Raw genomic sequence first — 17,107 nt, 5'->3', positions numbered from 1 at the left:
CACACACACACACACACACACACACACACACACACACAGAGTTACATCATTACATTATAATATATATGCTTTTGAGATAGTAGCTGGGTTTCAAAATTTGTACCCCAGTGAATAGTTTAGGATTTATATATGTTATTTGTTGTACTTCAATAGGTCCACTTCAAACACATGGATTTCCCATTAATTGATTTTCCTTTTTATTTATGGCACATTTGTAAGATAAAGACATTGCAGGTTTCTTTTCAATCTACAATGAGATATTGGTTGTCCATGCATTTATTTATCTATGTGCAAGTACATTTCTATGAATAGTGCAGAAATGAGAAGACCTAACCTGCTGCTCTGCTTAAAAATTATATCCTTCCACTCAGGATGGGGTTGAATTAAAGAGTGGGATATTCACCCCATTAAAAAAGGCAACTTTACCTCATCTCAGCAAGAGCCCATCACCAGGGGCTCACCCATTACCATCTGCTGTTGCCTCCACCTTGGATGATCACATTGTCACCCCAATGTTGTCAGGTAGGAGCCAGTCGCAGGAAATACCCATTCTATCTTCTCTTGACTCCTCCCCACTTGTGATTTTACATGACTGCCACTAGAGAACCGCTTACCCATTGTCTGTGATGTGGTTACATCACATTAACCAACATCTGATAATACTTTAAAGCACGTTACCTTGTGGAGCTCAGAATCTTAGTAAAAACCCTCAACTTCAATGCTCTGCAAAGTCACACTGAGATTCCTTTGGGTGGTAATTACATTTACTACAGATGGGCTCATGTAATCTAACTCTTCTATAATGAGTAAAAATAATTTGAAGACTCCTAGGCCTCTCTTTCATTACAGAATGTGCGGGATTTTCCCACACCCTTGTTCTGGAACATTAAGAAAGAAGACATGAAAACAAAGAAAGGAACAGAGGACCCCCTGCTACTGTGTCTATAAACAAGTAGTGGTGTTTAAAGGCTAATAAAACTCCAAAGATCGCTCTTATACCCATCATCTTTGGGCCAATTTAAAAATATTTTTGATGGAGGAATGTCAAGAAAAATAGAGACAATTTCTTAAGACACAATTCTCTGCTCCCAGCTCCTAAAAAAAAAGATTATATATGTGGCTGTCATATAAGGGGCAATTGAAATTCCACACCACAAAGGCAATGCAGGGAGGTGGGGGGAAAAGAATCAATCTTTCATATGTTTTTTTCAAAGGCTTGGCAAGAAACCAGGGGTAATATTTTTGCAACTGGGAATGTGTGTTTGCTGAGGAATATTCCCACATTTGAGTCATCATCAGGGGTCCTCATCTTGTTTTACTTTCAAAGGTAGAGAGGGCATAACATTAACCCCAACTGGGAAAAGGAAAATGCCTCTCTGTAATTCTCCTCCAGGGAACAGGAATAAAGAGATTACATATGCCTGCATAATGGAGGGTCTCCTCGCTCACACAAGACAAAAGACTTCATTATTTTTCACTAGACAGACCCTTGTGCCTCTCACTTCCAGAAACCAGGCAGGCAGACTTAGGCTTTTTCTTGTTGTTGTTTTTAATATTAAGCCACTAGATAGACTTCCTAAAAGAGCCCTTGTTTACACAGTTTACCACCAGTTTACACAGAAACTTGCACAGCCTCCTCAGACTTTTCTTTAGGAAAAGATACAGAGAAGATACAGAGACTTTGCTATCTCTACTCTATGTAGTGTTTCCTCAAAGCAGAGACTGTGCCTGAAGACTAAAGTACTTTCCTGATATGATCAGCTCTGTTTTTTCTCTGAGCAGCAAGTAAATTGATATTTTCTTCCCAAGACTATTCTTGTATCCTTCCATGTGGCCAACATACACACACACACACACACACACACACACACACACACACACACACACAAAGATTACTGAAAATTTATACTGGCAAATTATAGCTTGCCATTTAAGGACATTGATCCCTCACCTAGAAATATGTGCACATTCATTTGTCAGTTTGGGGGATCAATGTCCTGCATTCCTGAGTCCATCATTTGCCAACAGATTCCTGTAAGATGAGATACATGGATATCCAGTCCCCAGTGATGGGTCTGCTCTTAGGTTAACAGATTGAAATGAGTTCAGTTCTTAGTGTCAACTCCGTATCTGATTTTATGCTCCTCCACAAGTGTTCATAGACAACACTGATAAAAACAATTTTTCTACTTATGAGAAGAAACGTCTGAGGTATCCTTTTTCTTATTACTGTCTCCACGTCTTATCTACTCTAGGTATGTAGCCTATTCATCTTGGGTGATGCAGTATTCCACCTTGAAATAAAGTTAAGATTATAACACCAACAAAAATTGCCAACCAAGGCATTCTATTTTACTTGTGGCTTTCATTCTTTGCAAGTTTAAATGGGTCAGACAAATTAGGAGGAGGTCAACAAGACTTTAGAAGCCGCCATGAGGTTCTGTGTTAATCTTTTTGTGATGAATAATAGGAAGTTAAAGGGTTTATGGCAATGGAAATAACTGTGTTAGGTACTGGTTTACTAATAACAAATGATTCCAAACTTGAAAATTTGAACACCATATTCTATGTCTTATTTTTTGGTGAAAAATCTGGGCATAGCATATAGTTGATTCCCTAGCCTTGGGCCTCTGACAACCCTGAATGTCCTTGGATTGATGAAACATTCTCTTCCTACATATTTTGCATGATTACCAATTGGAGTCAGAGCCTCACAAGATGTGGGATAAATTGAGATTCTTCCAGAGCCATTGGGTGATAGTTTATACTGATTGATTGTCAACTTGATGACACTTAGAATCACCTAGAAAACAAACTTTTGGTTCTATCTTTAAGGGCAGGTTTAGAATTTTAGAGAGCATTCACAAAAGTGGGAAGATCAATCCTGAATGGGGGTGATACTCACCATGTGTAGTAATGGGGGCGGCGGGGCCCAAGCACCCCAGCCGCACCCCGGCCGCCTCCGGCTAGCTTATGCCCCGAAATAATTACACGGACACTGTATTCTTTTAATCACTGCTTGACTCTTTAGCACTAGCCCTTTTCTCGGCTAACTCTCGCACCTGGACTAACCCATTTCCAATCATATGTGTCGCACCCCAAGGTGCGCTTACCGGGAAGATTCTAGCCTACGTCCATCCTGGGTCGGAGCTTCATCGCGTGTGCCTCAGAGAGCAGAGCTCTCGCCTCTGCCCGCAGGAGTGGAACATCGTGTCTCTCCGAGGCGTCTGCCCCCGAGAGGAGAGCTGTTGAGTCTCTGAGCTCACTTCCTCTTCCTCTCAGCGTCTGCTCCTCCCACCTATGTTCTAACCTATCAGGTCAAGCAGCTTCTTTATTTTATCAACCAATGACCTTCCTCCATCAACCATGGAGGTACTTAGACTAAATAAAAAGATGGAAGGAGAGTAGACCAACATCCACATCCAATCAATAGAAACACCTTTGCCCCCATTATTACTGCTTTCCAAAATAGCAAGACATTTTACACGACCAATAAACATGGCACAGCATAAGCCTGAATCTGTTTAATGTATAAAGGAACATGCTAACATGACATGTTTTCAGCCTGTTTCTTTATTCAAGTGGTCTCGGAAACAAAGTACTGTTCTTCAGGTTTTCTTTCCACCCCTGTGTTCCTACTCCCCCTCTTGTTCCAGAATCATTGCCTCCTATCTGAGGGTCTTCCTCCATTTATTAGTTTGGTGTCTGTTCTAATTGTACAGCACAAGTAAGGGTTTCCATATGCTTTTAGAAGAATGAACGTATCTACAAAAAAAATTGTTTCATCTATATCCTTACCTGTTTCCTAAGAGACAATGCTGAAAGATAAATAGATTTTATAAGCCACAAAGAACATGCCTTGAAGACGCCTTGAATAGAGTTTCACTTTTTAGTTTTAATAGAATACTGCATTATACTTGGGTGGGAGGATATTCCTTAAGAAACTTTCAAACATACTTTCCATAATCTGCTCCAACCAGTGCCTTTACCCAGATAAATATTTTACAGTTTGCTAAAAGAATATTAGCACTTGATTTTCAGCTTAGAAAGACTGGCTTTTACCTAGTTTCTTAATTCAATTGTTATAGGCATGCCTATGAAAGGAAAGTGATGTCAGAGAATTTAGTCAAACAATACACTTAAGGAAAGAGTGATGATGGGAAGGCATTAATTTTAATTTTGCACAGGTGTGGAGGGGACGCAGTTGGAGAAACCAACCATAGAGAAAGTTAGCAGCAACAATACACAGACACAGAAGTGAAGAAGTGCTGAAGGTGACCTCTCAACATGGGGAGGGGAGGGTTCTATGAGCCTGGTTTCACTGTGCTCAGATTATGTGGGAGCCTTGAAGTCAGGAAGGTGAGCAGGAAATTCTGCTCAGGGTGCAGAAAGACTCAGATGAAGACTTGCCCCTGAAGAACCAGAAGCCAGCAGGGCCTGTGTTGGGCTCCAAAGGATCTCTTGACTTCCTGCTTGTAAGTTAGCTGCTTATTAATAAGAAACTCATAGTTACTGGGCACTTAATTGTTGCTTAATAAATGCTGCTGTGAACATAGGGGCAAATTTGGGAAAGGAAATGAAAGCAAATGTTTGGCTACTCTAACCCATTTGAGCAAAGGTTTTCTGATTTCAATACAGAACTCAAAACCAACACCCCTGTTCAGTGCATGAATCATCCAGAGACCATAATTCCCATGTGAAATGAAACTCCAGTCTCCTCTGCTATAATTTTCTGAATTTTTTAGACCTAAAGAGAAAGAAATTTGTCAAAAGACAAAAAAGAAGTAGGGGGTCTAACTTTTTCCTCAGTCCTTCAGCCATATTCTTGGGGGAAGAGAGAGAAGGGAGTCATAGTGAAGGGACACCATGAACCCATGCTTGCCTGCTCTACTCAGTCAGGGAGGGCACAGGGTGCTTAGCAGAGGCTACCAGGGCCTGGAGTCAAGAGGCACAGCAGCAAGTATGTTAACACACTTTAGGAAGTGCTAGGGCAGGAATGTCAACCATTTTCAGCTGGGGCTGTTGGACACACAACCCCATAGTGCTTACAAATCCTAAGCCTGAGACTATCACTTTCTTCTGTGTTCATTATAGGAAGGGCCCTCACATTCAAACAGACACATTCCAATTAGGTTGGATGTGTTTTGTATTTAAGGCCCTTAGGTCTCAATGGCTTAAGGGCTGAGTATTGTGCTTTTATAGTAAAAGGGCTGAGTATTGCTCTTTTATAGTAAAAGCTACATGACAGTGCCTGAGAGTTAAATCATGGGGGTGAACACAGATTGCTGGAGGTCTAGACACCTAAAGGAGAGTGGCACTTACTCCAAACAGACATTATCAAAATGACTTTATGATTTTAAGTCTATTTTCCAATAACCCACCCTAGATACTTTGCTTGACTTTTGCTAACTGAGCTGAACCTAGAAACACATCTTCTTATGCAGTATCATTGTTGCTCTAGAAATGAGTACAGTTTCCGTCTACCACTCAACAGATGCTCTTGTGTGGTAAACTGTTAGTTGGGTGTTTCCTCAGAGTGGTCCTTGTTCCTTACTAAAGTAACAGCAGAAATCTTTGGGTCTTTTCTCTGGTAATACATTTATATTCATTGGATTCATGCTATGATTATCTTCCTCTCTATCAAAAGCATTCTTGTTGTATGTGTGTGGTTGTGTATACTGCAGTGAGATATGTGAGTATATGGATGAATAAGTATGTACAGGTGTATGTACATATGTGTGTACATGCATGTAGGACATCCCATGTCTCTACCTTCTAAGACCCCTTTAGCTGGCATTTATGTGGGTTCTAGTGGTCTGAATTCCCATCCTCAAATATACATAGCAATTGCTTTAATCCCTTAGCCATCTTGCCAGCCCAATCAATTTCAATTTCCCCCAAAGGTTCAGGACACGATGCAAAAGAGGAGGTAGAAGAATGTAAGAGCCAGAAATAGTGGACATCTTCAGGAAAAAATAATAATTTCAGAATATAACAGGACCATTAAACATATAAACTCACAGCAGCTGGGGAATACATGTACAAGACCTACGTAATAGCTAGCTGACCATAATCCCAGCGTAGATGGGGAAGGGCTTCATGAAGCCCTACCCCTACCTGAGATGCTCTTGGCAATTGATGACTCCCAAAAGAAGGGCAGTAATAAGTAAGTAAGTAAATTCAGAGATGTGAACCAAAAAACAAAATGAAAACAAAAATACTACACATTGCTCCAGTAGATGATTCTATACCCATTGCACATATGGGCAGCACTAAGTGGATTCAAACATTTTTTTGAAGATGTATGACTGTACAATTCCAGGGGTCCAGCTGGAAAAAAACCTTCCCTGAGGGCTTACAGAGACCTCCATGTTTAAGATTGAAATAAATATCATGACTAACCCTGCGGCTGACATAATACCTATAGAAAAGCTTGTCATCATTTTGTGCTGGTAATTTGAAAGAAGAAGACAAGGAAGAAGGGCTGCTTTCTGTTTATCCTTTAGCTTCTCTTGGCTGTGGAATTTCTACTTTGTATTTCTGACACAAAGCCTAAAGGTCCTTTTCCTCTATGTGTTATTGGCTGTATTTTGCCTTAACAGTGGTGTTTACTTAAAATTAATAAGAGCCAGGAGCAGTAATGTATTATTCATCCTGAGTGTACAAACCATGCACTTATCTAGGATTTCTTTCTTTTGCAAGAGCTTGCACTCGACAGCGCATGCTGAGCGGATCATTTGAGGGGCAGCCAGCAAAGGAGAGGTCAATCCTTAGTGTGCAGCATCACATCCGCCAGGAGCGCAGGTAAATACTCCAGGAAGATGAACTCCAGAGACATCCAGGAAAGACTTTACAAGTGTAGCTCAGTACAAAGCTCAGGCCTCTACCCTGGTTGGAAGGCAGGCATGGTGAGGACCTGGTTCTAGCTGCTGGTGGTAACAATAAAGAAATTCCCTATCTGATACAAAGATTGAAAAATCTTTACTTCAAAGATTCTTTCCTTGGTGATAGCCAAAGTCTCACTTTCAAGATCAGAAAGAACAGAAATCTGAAAACTTGTTAGATGGGATCAAAGACCAGTGGGTAGACCACAAGCTTATGTTTAACAAAGAAAGAGTCATTTCTGATACATCAGGAAACTTAATCCTTTACTCATGATTATTGATTACAAGTTAAGAATTGGTCTTGAGATGTTTTGACAAGATGACTGTGGTTGTTCTAGGTCACTAAGACATGGATCCAACAGCCAGAGGATCAGCAGGGGCAAATCTCTTGAAACTTTAACTCAAGACGTGAGTTCTAAGCTGTTTTAGATTTTGGAAACTTGATTATGAATGTGTATTTAAATGATTGATTAGACATTTCTCATGCATAAGTTTTTATATCGTGTTAAGATGTTTTCTAACCAGATGCAATCAGGAAATTCAGATAGCAAGTTACATGGCTAAGAACCAAAAATAAATCATTACCCGAAAAAATACAGACATCCCATGCAGAACAAATGTCTCAGTTAAAAAGAATAAGACCAAATGCAGAGAACAACTGGCTGTGAGTTCCTGGCCCCAACTGCAGCCCCCCCTACAGCTCCTACAGCTAAAGTGCAGAAGGAAGAGCAGAAAGATTGTAAGAGACAGAGGACCGGGATATGAAACTGCACCCGTGGAATCTCACCAATGAGTGGGCATAAACAAGAGCTGAACACAATACCAACTCACATGCCAGTGTGGATGGGGGAACTCTCACAAGGCCTTACCCATAGATGCAGAAACTACATACAATTAATGAGTACCGAGAGACGGGGAGTCTGTTTTCTGCAGGGATGATCCCCCGAATTATTTATGCTAAGTGGTCATCCCTAGAAGCATATGCATATACTTAACACTGACTGGGTCCTGTGGGTTGTATATATATATATAATCTAGTCTGTCATTCCATGTCTGCTGTGGAGATTGAGACCATTAATACCAGGAGCTAATAATGAGCAATTCTTTTGGTTCTTTTGTTGAAATGGTCTAGTAGAAATAGACAGTCTACCTAAGCGTCACGTAAGAACATGGCTTTGTTCTTACATGGCCGGGCGATGGTGGCACATGCCTTTAATCCCAGCACTTGGGAGGCAGAGGCAGGCGGATCTCTGTGAGTTCGAGACCAGCCTGGTCTACAGAGCCAGTTCCAGGACAGGCTCCAAAGCCACAGAGAAACCCTGTCTCGAAAAACCAAAAAAAAATAAAGAACATGGCTTTGGAGATGTGTGTTGTAGCCCAGGTTGATCTAAACCTCACTATGTCACCGACGATTACCTTGAACTTTTGATTCCCTGTACAGTTTTACAACTACGCCCAAATTATGCACTTCTGGGGATGGAACCCAGGGCTTTGTGAATGCTAAGAAAAAGCTCCAACAACTGAGCTACAACCTCAGCTTTTTTTCTAAGTACAACACTCTATATCCTCAGACTTATTTATTCTTATTTAATTTTTTAATCCTTTGCTATAACCTCAGCAGTATGATAGGGCCTAGCACACCATACAATTTCAATATGTATATGCTAAGCATTTTGTATTTTAAAGGGAAAATTTAGTTGTGAAGATGCTCATGGCCATTAAAAATATGTATATAGCGTTATACATATGAATATATAGAGAAGTATAAACTATCGTATATGTTATGGTCTCCATATAGTAATGCACTTAGAAATAGAAACGTTGCTTTTAATTTTAAAAACGGTCTTTTAAGCCTTTGAAAGTCTTCCACTGTACATACACCCATACACCTTTTACTTCTAGCACTCAAATACAGTGCGATACAGAAATGCGCAAAGAGAAGACAGCGAGATCAAGATGATTCAGGAGAAGAAGGAACAAGCAGAGATGAAAAGGTACCACGTGGCTGTGTCCCAAGGCTCTCATTTGGGAGTGGTTCTTTCCTTTGGCCTTCTTCTGATCCCGCAAATGTTCGCTTGAAGGAAAGTGCAAGAGGAGGAACTTCGAGAGAACCACCCGTACTTCGACAAACCGCTCTTCATCGTGGGGCGGGAGCACAGATTCAGAAACTTCTGCCGCGTGGTGGTCCGAGCACGCTTCAATGCGTAAGTCTGGGCCACTTACTGTGCTTGGACCAGGTATTTGACCTGAGTCCTGTGAACCAAAGGACTGGGTAGGCCTAGTGGGATCACAAAATAAACTGTGGGCTAATTAATCATCTTGCTCCTCTTTGCTGAGCTCCCGAACAGGTGGAAAACAAAGGTTTCAAGCAGGTAACATTTGTAGGATGCTCCCATTGATAAAGTATTTAATAACCCAGTGCATTAGCACATTTTTTGCAGTTGTGTATGTCAGTGTTGTTCAGTTTCAATTTTCCCTTGAAAGGATTAAGCGAAAGGAAAATCAGTGACATGATTAAGAATATTTATTGTTCAAGGCTTCTGTCCGACTTGTACTTTCTGTTGAAGACCTTTGTTGTAGAGCAAAGAATTTTATCTAGTGTTTACATTACCAGTTGTTATGAGAAGAAAACCTACTAGCCATTGTCTCAACCCCACCAGTGGGGAAGAAATGGGTAAGCATCTCTGTTTGTGTAACTCAGGGGAGACCTAAGCCAACTATCATAGGCAACCAATGGATAAAAGGAATTTTTGTCTAGTGTTATTTTAAGTACATATCACAGATATTAAGAGTCCTGACATGGAACTGGGAAGATAGCTTAGTGGACAAAGTACTCGCAGGTGAGCCTGTAAACCTGCATTTGATCCCCAGAATCATGTAAGAAGCTAGGCGTGATGGCATAGCATTTGTAACACCAGCACTAAGGGTGGAGACAGGCAGCTCCCTGGGGCTCACTGGCTAGAAGTCTTAACCGGTGAGCCTCAGGCCCCAGTGAAAGGTTCTATATCAAACTACAAGGTAGAATACGCCTGAAGAATGGCAGCTGAACTCTGGCTTTCACCACATAAACACAAATGCATCCCCCCACCATAACACATACCTACACACATGAGAGACCTGGAGGGAAGTGGAGAACTTTCCAGTCTTTCCCTGTGCCCTCATTAAAGTACTCAGATTTCTTTGTTAATAATTTATATCATATAATATCATTACCTGTTGAATCTGTTTCTTAAAAAAAAATCTATATGTTTTAACCACTATTATCTCATAATGTGCCAATGTTTGGGGAAGGGAACTTTGAAGACATAGCTAAATTAAAATGAAATCCTCAAGATGGTACCGATCCAATATCTCACTTCCTTCTAAGAAAAGGGAGTTTAGACATGAACCCACAAAGAGGAAGCCCATGTGAAGACATGTACCCCGAAATAGTCTCTGCACAGCAGGAAAGAGGCCTGGAGTGAACCCTTAGTCCACAGGACTCGGAAGGACACACACTACTGACATCTCTAACGTGAACCTCCAGTTCTTCATAACCACACCACAGAACAATCCCCCTTGCTTACACCACCTCTCTGTATAAGTAAAGCATCTCTGTAAAACTGACACAAACTGGCCCAGTATCACAGGAGGCTGTGTGTCACCGTATTTGCACTCCTGCAATGATTGATTATTGGTGGTCAGCTGGGATCCAGCGTCACCATGGGTGCAAACCTTGGGCATGTCTAAGAGGGTTTCTATTTTGGTGTGTTAAAGTAGAAAGATCCAGTCTAACTGTGAGCTGGCCTCATTGTGTGGGCTTAAGTCTCAATCAGAATGAAAAGGCAGAAGGAAGCAGAGTGTTTGCATTTATCATTCTCTGCTTCTTGCAGGTACAATATGACCAGTTGCCCCCAAGCTCTTGCTACCATGATTGTCCCCCCATGATGGACTATACCTTGGAGCTGTGAACCAGAATGAATCCTTTATGTCTTAAGTTGCTTTGGTCAGGCATTTTGTCACAGAATAAAGAAGTAACTAATAGACTTCCCCACCAACCAAAAAAAGACATTTAGGTCTGAGTAGGTTGACGGTTTTACTCAAGGACGTCAGCTAGTCTGTGACTCTCTTCTGATCACTATTCAATTGTCCCTCTTCTGTTCTAGAAAAATCTTCACTATTTAAAGTATGGAATAATAATTTTAAAGGACCCCTGAGATTTGCCCAAGTGAAAAAAGACAGTGGAAGTTGATCGGTGCTCAAGTGAGGTCTTCATCTCGAATTACCCTGTTGGCTGCCTACATGTTAACATCTAATTACTGATTCTCCACTTCATTTAGTAGGGTGTAATTCTTCTTTTGTCAGCAACGCAGCTGAGTGGACTGATGAAGACCTTCTTGTAATTGGAAATGCACATAAAAAGACTACCGGGGCCTCACTGACAACTGCTCACAGGGTCCCCAAAACTAAGCCTTAGGACTGCACTTCCAGTGAGATACCATATTAATTCTTCCACAGGACCACAGCGGAGTGGGAAGTGAAGAACTCTCTTTAACCGATAGAGTGTCTGTCTATCTAAATGGTTATGAAGAATATCCTCAAACTAGCAACACATGCATCTTCAATTTCTAAACAAATACTGAAGTTTAACTTTGTGATAAGTCATGCCAGAAATCCTTGAATGGAGTCTCAAATCCAAAACCAAGATATTGAGAATTCTTTTGATTTTTCTTTTATCCAGTGGTCTCTGCCTTCCACAGTGGTGTGCAGTTAACATAGCTCACAATAGTCATTTTATAGAAGTTATAAAAAGAAGTTCAGATGGAGAGAAACTTGTGATTACTAACATGCTTGTTGTGTTGAAGAATTTTATATGCTGTTCTCTCTTACAGATCGAAAACAGACCCTGTCACGGGAGCTGTGAAAAACACAAAGTACCACCAGCTTTAGTAAGCATGACAAGCTCTCTTTTCCCTGCGCATTTGAGCTTCACATGTGCTATTTTCTGCTTCATAAAAATACAAAATTTTAGGTTGGGGAGTTGGCTCAGTCAGTGGGTAATGCAAACATGAAGGCCTGAGTTTAAACCCCAGCACCCTTATAAAAACCTAGCTATGGTCCTAGAATTGGAGGGCAGATAAAGGTTCAGTGAGAGACCCAGGTTCAAGAATATAAGATGGAAAAGAATCCAGCATCTACCTCAGACCTTCACATACGTAAATGAACACATAAGCATGTAGCACAAACAACACACCAGACACAAACAATATATAGATGGCATATACCATGGGAGACTTGTTTTTAGAAACACCTGTCATGATAGAGTTACCAAAGCCATGATCCCTGGCGCTTGCAAACACAGGCAGAGCATTTGCATTTCTCAGTTATGTTTGTTCTTCGGCAGTGATTTGCTGGGACTGGTCACTTACCTGGACTGGGTCATGATCACCGTGACCATCTGCTCTTGCATTTCCATGATGTTTGAATCCCCCTTCCGGAGAGTCATGCATGCACCCACTTTACAGGTACTATGCAGAAACCTTAGCTCCCAGCTCAGTAGAAAATTACTGCCCGGTTTTTGCTGTTTTGGTTACAACCAAAATGCCGTTTGCCCCATTTCAGATTGCTGAGTATGTGTTTGTGATATTCATGAGCATTGAGCTTAATCTGAAGATTATGGCAGATGGCTTGTTTTTCACTCCTACCGCTGTCATCAGGGACTTTGGTGGTGTCATGGACATATTTATCTATCTTGTAAGTTTTTTTTTTCTTTTCTAAATATCACAATGTAATAGTTTTTTTGCATCCCTTAGTACAAGAGTGAGATGTCTGAGGTCTAGTTGTCATAAATTCTTTAATAAATTATAGTGACCTATTATATGTTATAATGACCTATTGTATGTAAGTAAAGGGTATGAACATGAAATCTAAACAAATAATCTATATTAAAAGTGTCACAATATCTACAGATATATATATATATATATATAGCAATTGCAGTTTTATGTGTGGATGAGACTGCGTTAATAAAATCTAAAGCATCAAACCAGTTTACATCCCATAATTCTTATGACTCTTTTAATACAAAAATATTTTTGTCAAATAAATCATGTTAGTAATTATTTAACCTCTTGTTATCAAATCCTTTGCAATTCTAACTATCACTGGTAGCCATTCAAGTGTTCTGGTCAATTAAATTGGGAAATTATAGGAATAGACTTGGAAATTTCTTATTTTCAGTGCAAGAAAAAGGAGAATTCCCTTGAGTGGAGGTTGCATGTTGATAATAATCAATGTCCTTGATGAAAAGAATCCCATAATGGTACCTGAGTGGGACAAAATTAAGAAAGCAGTAAGATAAAACACAAGGTGGGATGTGGGGGGATACACAGAGTGGGTACCCCACTACCCCATACGCTAGAGACCTTTCCTTGGAGCCCTCTGCGGGCATAGGATAAACTCATTGTTTACTGTGAGCAGATGCTGTGCACACCTATGTGCTGCCCCCCATGAAACTCATGATGTCCCCACTGAATGGAAGGAAATGTGCACAGCCAAAGAGACAGTATAAATTCCAGAGATTACTTTTCCTTCTAGGTGAGCCTGATATTTCTTTGTTGGATGCCCCAAAATGTGCCTGCTGAGTCAGGAGCCCAACTCCTGATGGTCCTTCGGTGCCTAAGACCTCTGCGGATATTCAAACTGGTGCCCCAGATGAGAAAAGTTGTCCGAGAACTTTTCAGTGGCTTCAAGGAGATTTTTCTGGTATGTGAGACTCCCGTTTGCTTCTCTGCTTCTTGTTCTCTACAATCTTGTCCTATCATTTCATTGACTAGGGGATAAAGGGAGACACGGATAACTAGGGCAAGTCCATATAGTTCTGTTCATATAGAGGATTAGAAAGGAGACAAGGAAACTCTTTCAGAAACTCCACCCACTGAAGCTGACTTATTTTATTTTAAGAAACACTTGTGGGCACAATGCATGGCAAACCACAGCTAGGATCCACTCTTTCATTCTTCATTTGACTTCAGTTTCTACTATGGGATTTCTCTTCATTAAGGATAACAAAATGCAAGCCCATCTACTTCGTGAATGCAATTGAAAATCGGTGCATTTGGTTTCTGTGTGTCCCACTGGACATGGAAAACAGACTGTGCCCCTCCATCCTAGAACTGTTAACAAAACAACATCTAAAAAACACAGTGTATAGACATACCTTCCTTTGAGCAGCCTCAATAGATAGCATGTAACACTTATAAATATGATCTGAGGGGAACATGATGAGTAAACATTATATTAGTGTCTTCTAAGAACAAGGCTGGAGATAAAACAAAATAAAAGGTTCATTGCTCAGTCTGTTTCCATCCTCCAGAAGAATGATCACACAAAATTCTTTTATTATGGATGAGTTCTGCTTGTGTATGAGGAACAGGGAGTGATGGACAGAGGCTTGTTTTCTAGAAAAAGTAGTGTTAGCTCAGCTGCAGCTTTAGCTGGTATGAAAGTATTTGACAACTATGCTCTGATGGTACAAGAAGTGCATAGTTGCTCATATTTTTAAAGGTGTGTTTGTTTAAAAGACCCAGGGTTTTTTTTTTTTCTACAAGGCTGTAACACTGTGGCTTTTCACATGGATTCTTGAGAAGGAAAAAACACTGTCACCCTACCCAGCGGTTCACGTATATGAGTCTCTGAACCACTGATGAGGTTTGAAAGGAAATCTCGCTGTGTCTTTCTCACGAGGAGCACTTTGTATGGCTTTGGATGACTTTAGACATCTGTGTAGGTTTTCCATCCACTACAGTTCTGTGGTCGGCACAGAAGTCACCTTTTACCTATTTATTTTTCTGCTGAAACAAAAGCAGCAGCCAGCAGAGGGAGCCCAAGACAACTAATAGATTGAGTCAGGGTGCACAGAGTGCTCCCCAGCACAAGAGCCCTTGCTCTCAAGAAGGCAACGCCACTCTCTCTTTAATCTATGCTCAACTAGTAAGAAAATGACTCCATTTGGGGAAAATGGATAACAACAGAATTTTTTAACATTTCTTTTTCATTTAAATTAAAAAGTATTCATTTAAAAAAATCATATAAAATGCCTTGTTTCATTCTCTTGCATGAGAGACATATTATTTAATTTTAAAAATTTAAAACCTACTGTTAGTGTCTCTTTTTCTCATTTTAAGAAGGTAAATGAATGACCCATGGGGGTGAAGTCAGAAGGTATCGTTGACAACAAATATGGATTTCACACAATATGCTCTAAAAAATCCTTTTAAAAAAATCACTGTTAAAACCTAATACTTAACTTTCACAAAGAGATTTACTTTTTCATCAATTTCTTTCAGGTATCAATTCTGTTGTTGACGCTGATGCTTGTTTTTGCAAGCTTTGGGGTCCAGCTCTTTGCTGGAAAGCTAGCCAAGTGCAACGATCCCAACATTATCCGGAGGGTAAGACTTCTCTACTTTCTTGAAGTTAAAACCAAAGTAGTTTTGCCATTCCTTTTAATATGTGCATACCAATGGCTACCAGGAACCCCCTCACAAACTCTAAAAATTCTTTTCCCACAAGTTTCTTTTTATTGTAAGCACATAGTATGTCTCTTCTTGGTAAAAGGTCTGTGAGATTCTAAATACTCAGAGGCTCCTCCTCTTTCCTATCCCAGCACCAATCACCACTCCACTTCTGACAATGAACCTGGCCTCCAGGATTTTACAATTAAGAGTCTCTGAAACGTCTCTTTAACTTGATCCTCCTCTCTGGTCATGTAAAACACCTACAAATGACATTCCCTCACCCCACTCAAAATACAGAGAGAGAGAACTTTTATTTTTTTGTATTTATTTTTTCCTTTCTGGACATCATATCCATGAGAAAAATCACTGTATACATATTCACTTTTAACTGCATAGAGGTGTCCCCTCTGTGACAACTTACAAGGTCTCCAACAAAAATTCCATCTTTCATAACCTCACAGCAATATTGTTCCCTCTTTCTTCAGTCAGTGTCAATAACTGGAAATTAGCTGTAATAACCTCCTATCCTGGTAATATTATATAATGGCATATTTTTATTGTATTTTGGATAAGCTACACAGCTCTTCTCCAAAGAGGTATTTGAGTTCCTTCTATCTGGTGAATCTATCCTTCACCGGGCCTTATCTGATGTGGCAGAGAAGAGCAGGATACCAGCTCTGTCAGAAAGAGCTTTGGGCCCATATTGCTCTAACCTGTATTCCCACAGAAAGAGCATGGCCTTAGGACTAAATTTGACATTATACATTTTTAGCAAATATGGCCAATATGGATTCAGCATGATAAAAACTCTAACTTCTCTGGTTAATATCAAGCATAACATGACTCTTGTCCAGGCAAAATACTATAAATACACTAATATAAGAGGGTTTCAGACATGATAGAGGGAGAGAGACATTCTACAACTTCCATTAACCTGAGAAGACATTATAAGGAACATGGTACAGGTACAAAGGTCATGATGTACCATATCAGCAAATGAAAGAATTAATAAAGTGCTGATGCTTTTATCCACAAGCTTATGTAAGGATCAAGAGTTATTTTAAACTCATGCTGAACAAAATCCAAAAAGATAATAACAACATTTCAAGTTGAAGCTTTGTGGGAATCATGGGTGAGTCACTGTATTAATGATGGCCTCGGAGCACCGTGATGTTCTATTCTGTACTCACACCCAGCCCAAGCCAGGACCGCTGACTCATGGGGGAAATGGAAAGCGCTCTGTAGACGAACAACACAGAGAAGACGCTTTTGTCATCTTGCTGGAAACAGTGAGGTCTATAGGAGATAGAGTATGGGACAGTTGGACTGAATGCATTTCTGTATAATGTTGTGACTACAAGCTTATGGCAGCCAGGGAGTGAAATGTGGTGGTTTTGAATAGGAATGACCCTCATAGGCTCATGTGTTTTAATGTTTAGTCATAGGGAGTGACACTATTAGGAAGTGTGACCTTATTAGAGTTGCTATAGTCATGGTGTCTCTTCACAGCAATAGAACCCTTAAGATGGTGATCAAATCCAAGATCACAATGTGGGCAAAAGGAATATTAGTTCATCAATTTCATCTCAGAATTTCAGTTCATGTTTTTAAAAACTTTGTACTAATTAGTTTTTATTTTGTAATTGTATTGGTGTGTACATGTGTGAAAGGAAGAACAGAAAGAAGGAGGGAGAGAGAGAGAAGAGAGAGAGAGAGAGAGAGAGA

General features: G+C 40.2%; 1 protein-coding gene across 4 annotated transcripts in view; it reads left to right on the top strand.

The window, feature by feature from the left end:
- Positions 1–17,107, top strand: part of Nalcn (sodium leak channel, non-selective) — a 258,303-nt gene that overhangs the window by 207,256 nt on the left and 33,940 nt on the right. For all 4 annotated transcript variants that reach the window (XM_026783175.1, XM_026783176.1, XM_005355702.2 and 1 more), the window contains 9 exons: positions 6,703–6,804; positions 7,223–7,292; positions 8,787–8,878; positions 8,966–9,088; positions 11,756–11,812; positions 12,268–12,388; positions 12,486–12,617; positions 13,461–13,628; positions 15,212–15,316. In XM_026783175.1, the coding sequence (XP_026638976.1) occupies positions 6,703–6,804; positions 7,223–7,292; positions 8,787–8,878; positions 8,966–9,088; positions 11,756–11,812; positions 12,268–12,388; positions 12,486–12,617; positions 13,461–13,628; positions 15,212–15,316 (970 nt within the window). The remainder of the gene's footprint in view (positions 1–6,702; positions 6,805–7,222; positions 7,293–8,786; positions 8,879–8,965; positions 9,089–11,755; positions 11,813–12,267; positions 12,389–12,485; positions 12,618–13,460; positions 13,629–15,211; positions 15,317–17,107) is intronic.

Source organism: Microtus ochrogaster, chromosome 17, assembly GCF_000317375.1.
Source record: "Microtus ochrogaster isolate Prairie Vole_2 chromosome 17, MicOch1.0, whole genome shotgun sequence".
NCBI lineage: Eukaryota > Metazoa > Chordata > Mammalia > Rodentia > Cricetidae > Microtus > Microtus ochrogaster.
The sequence above is the reverse complement of the archived record's forward strand: the minus strand, read 5'-3'. Positions and strand labels throughout refer to the sequence as shown.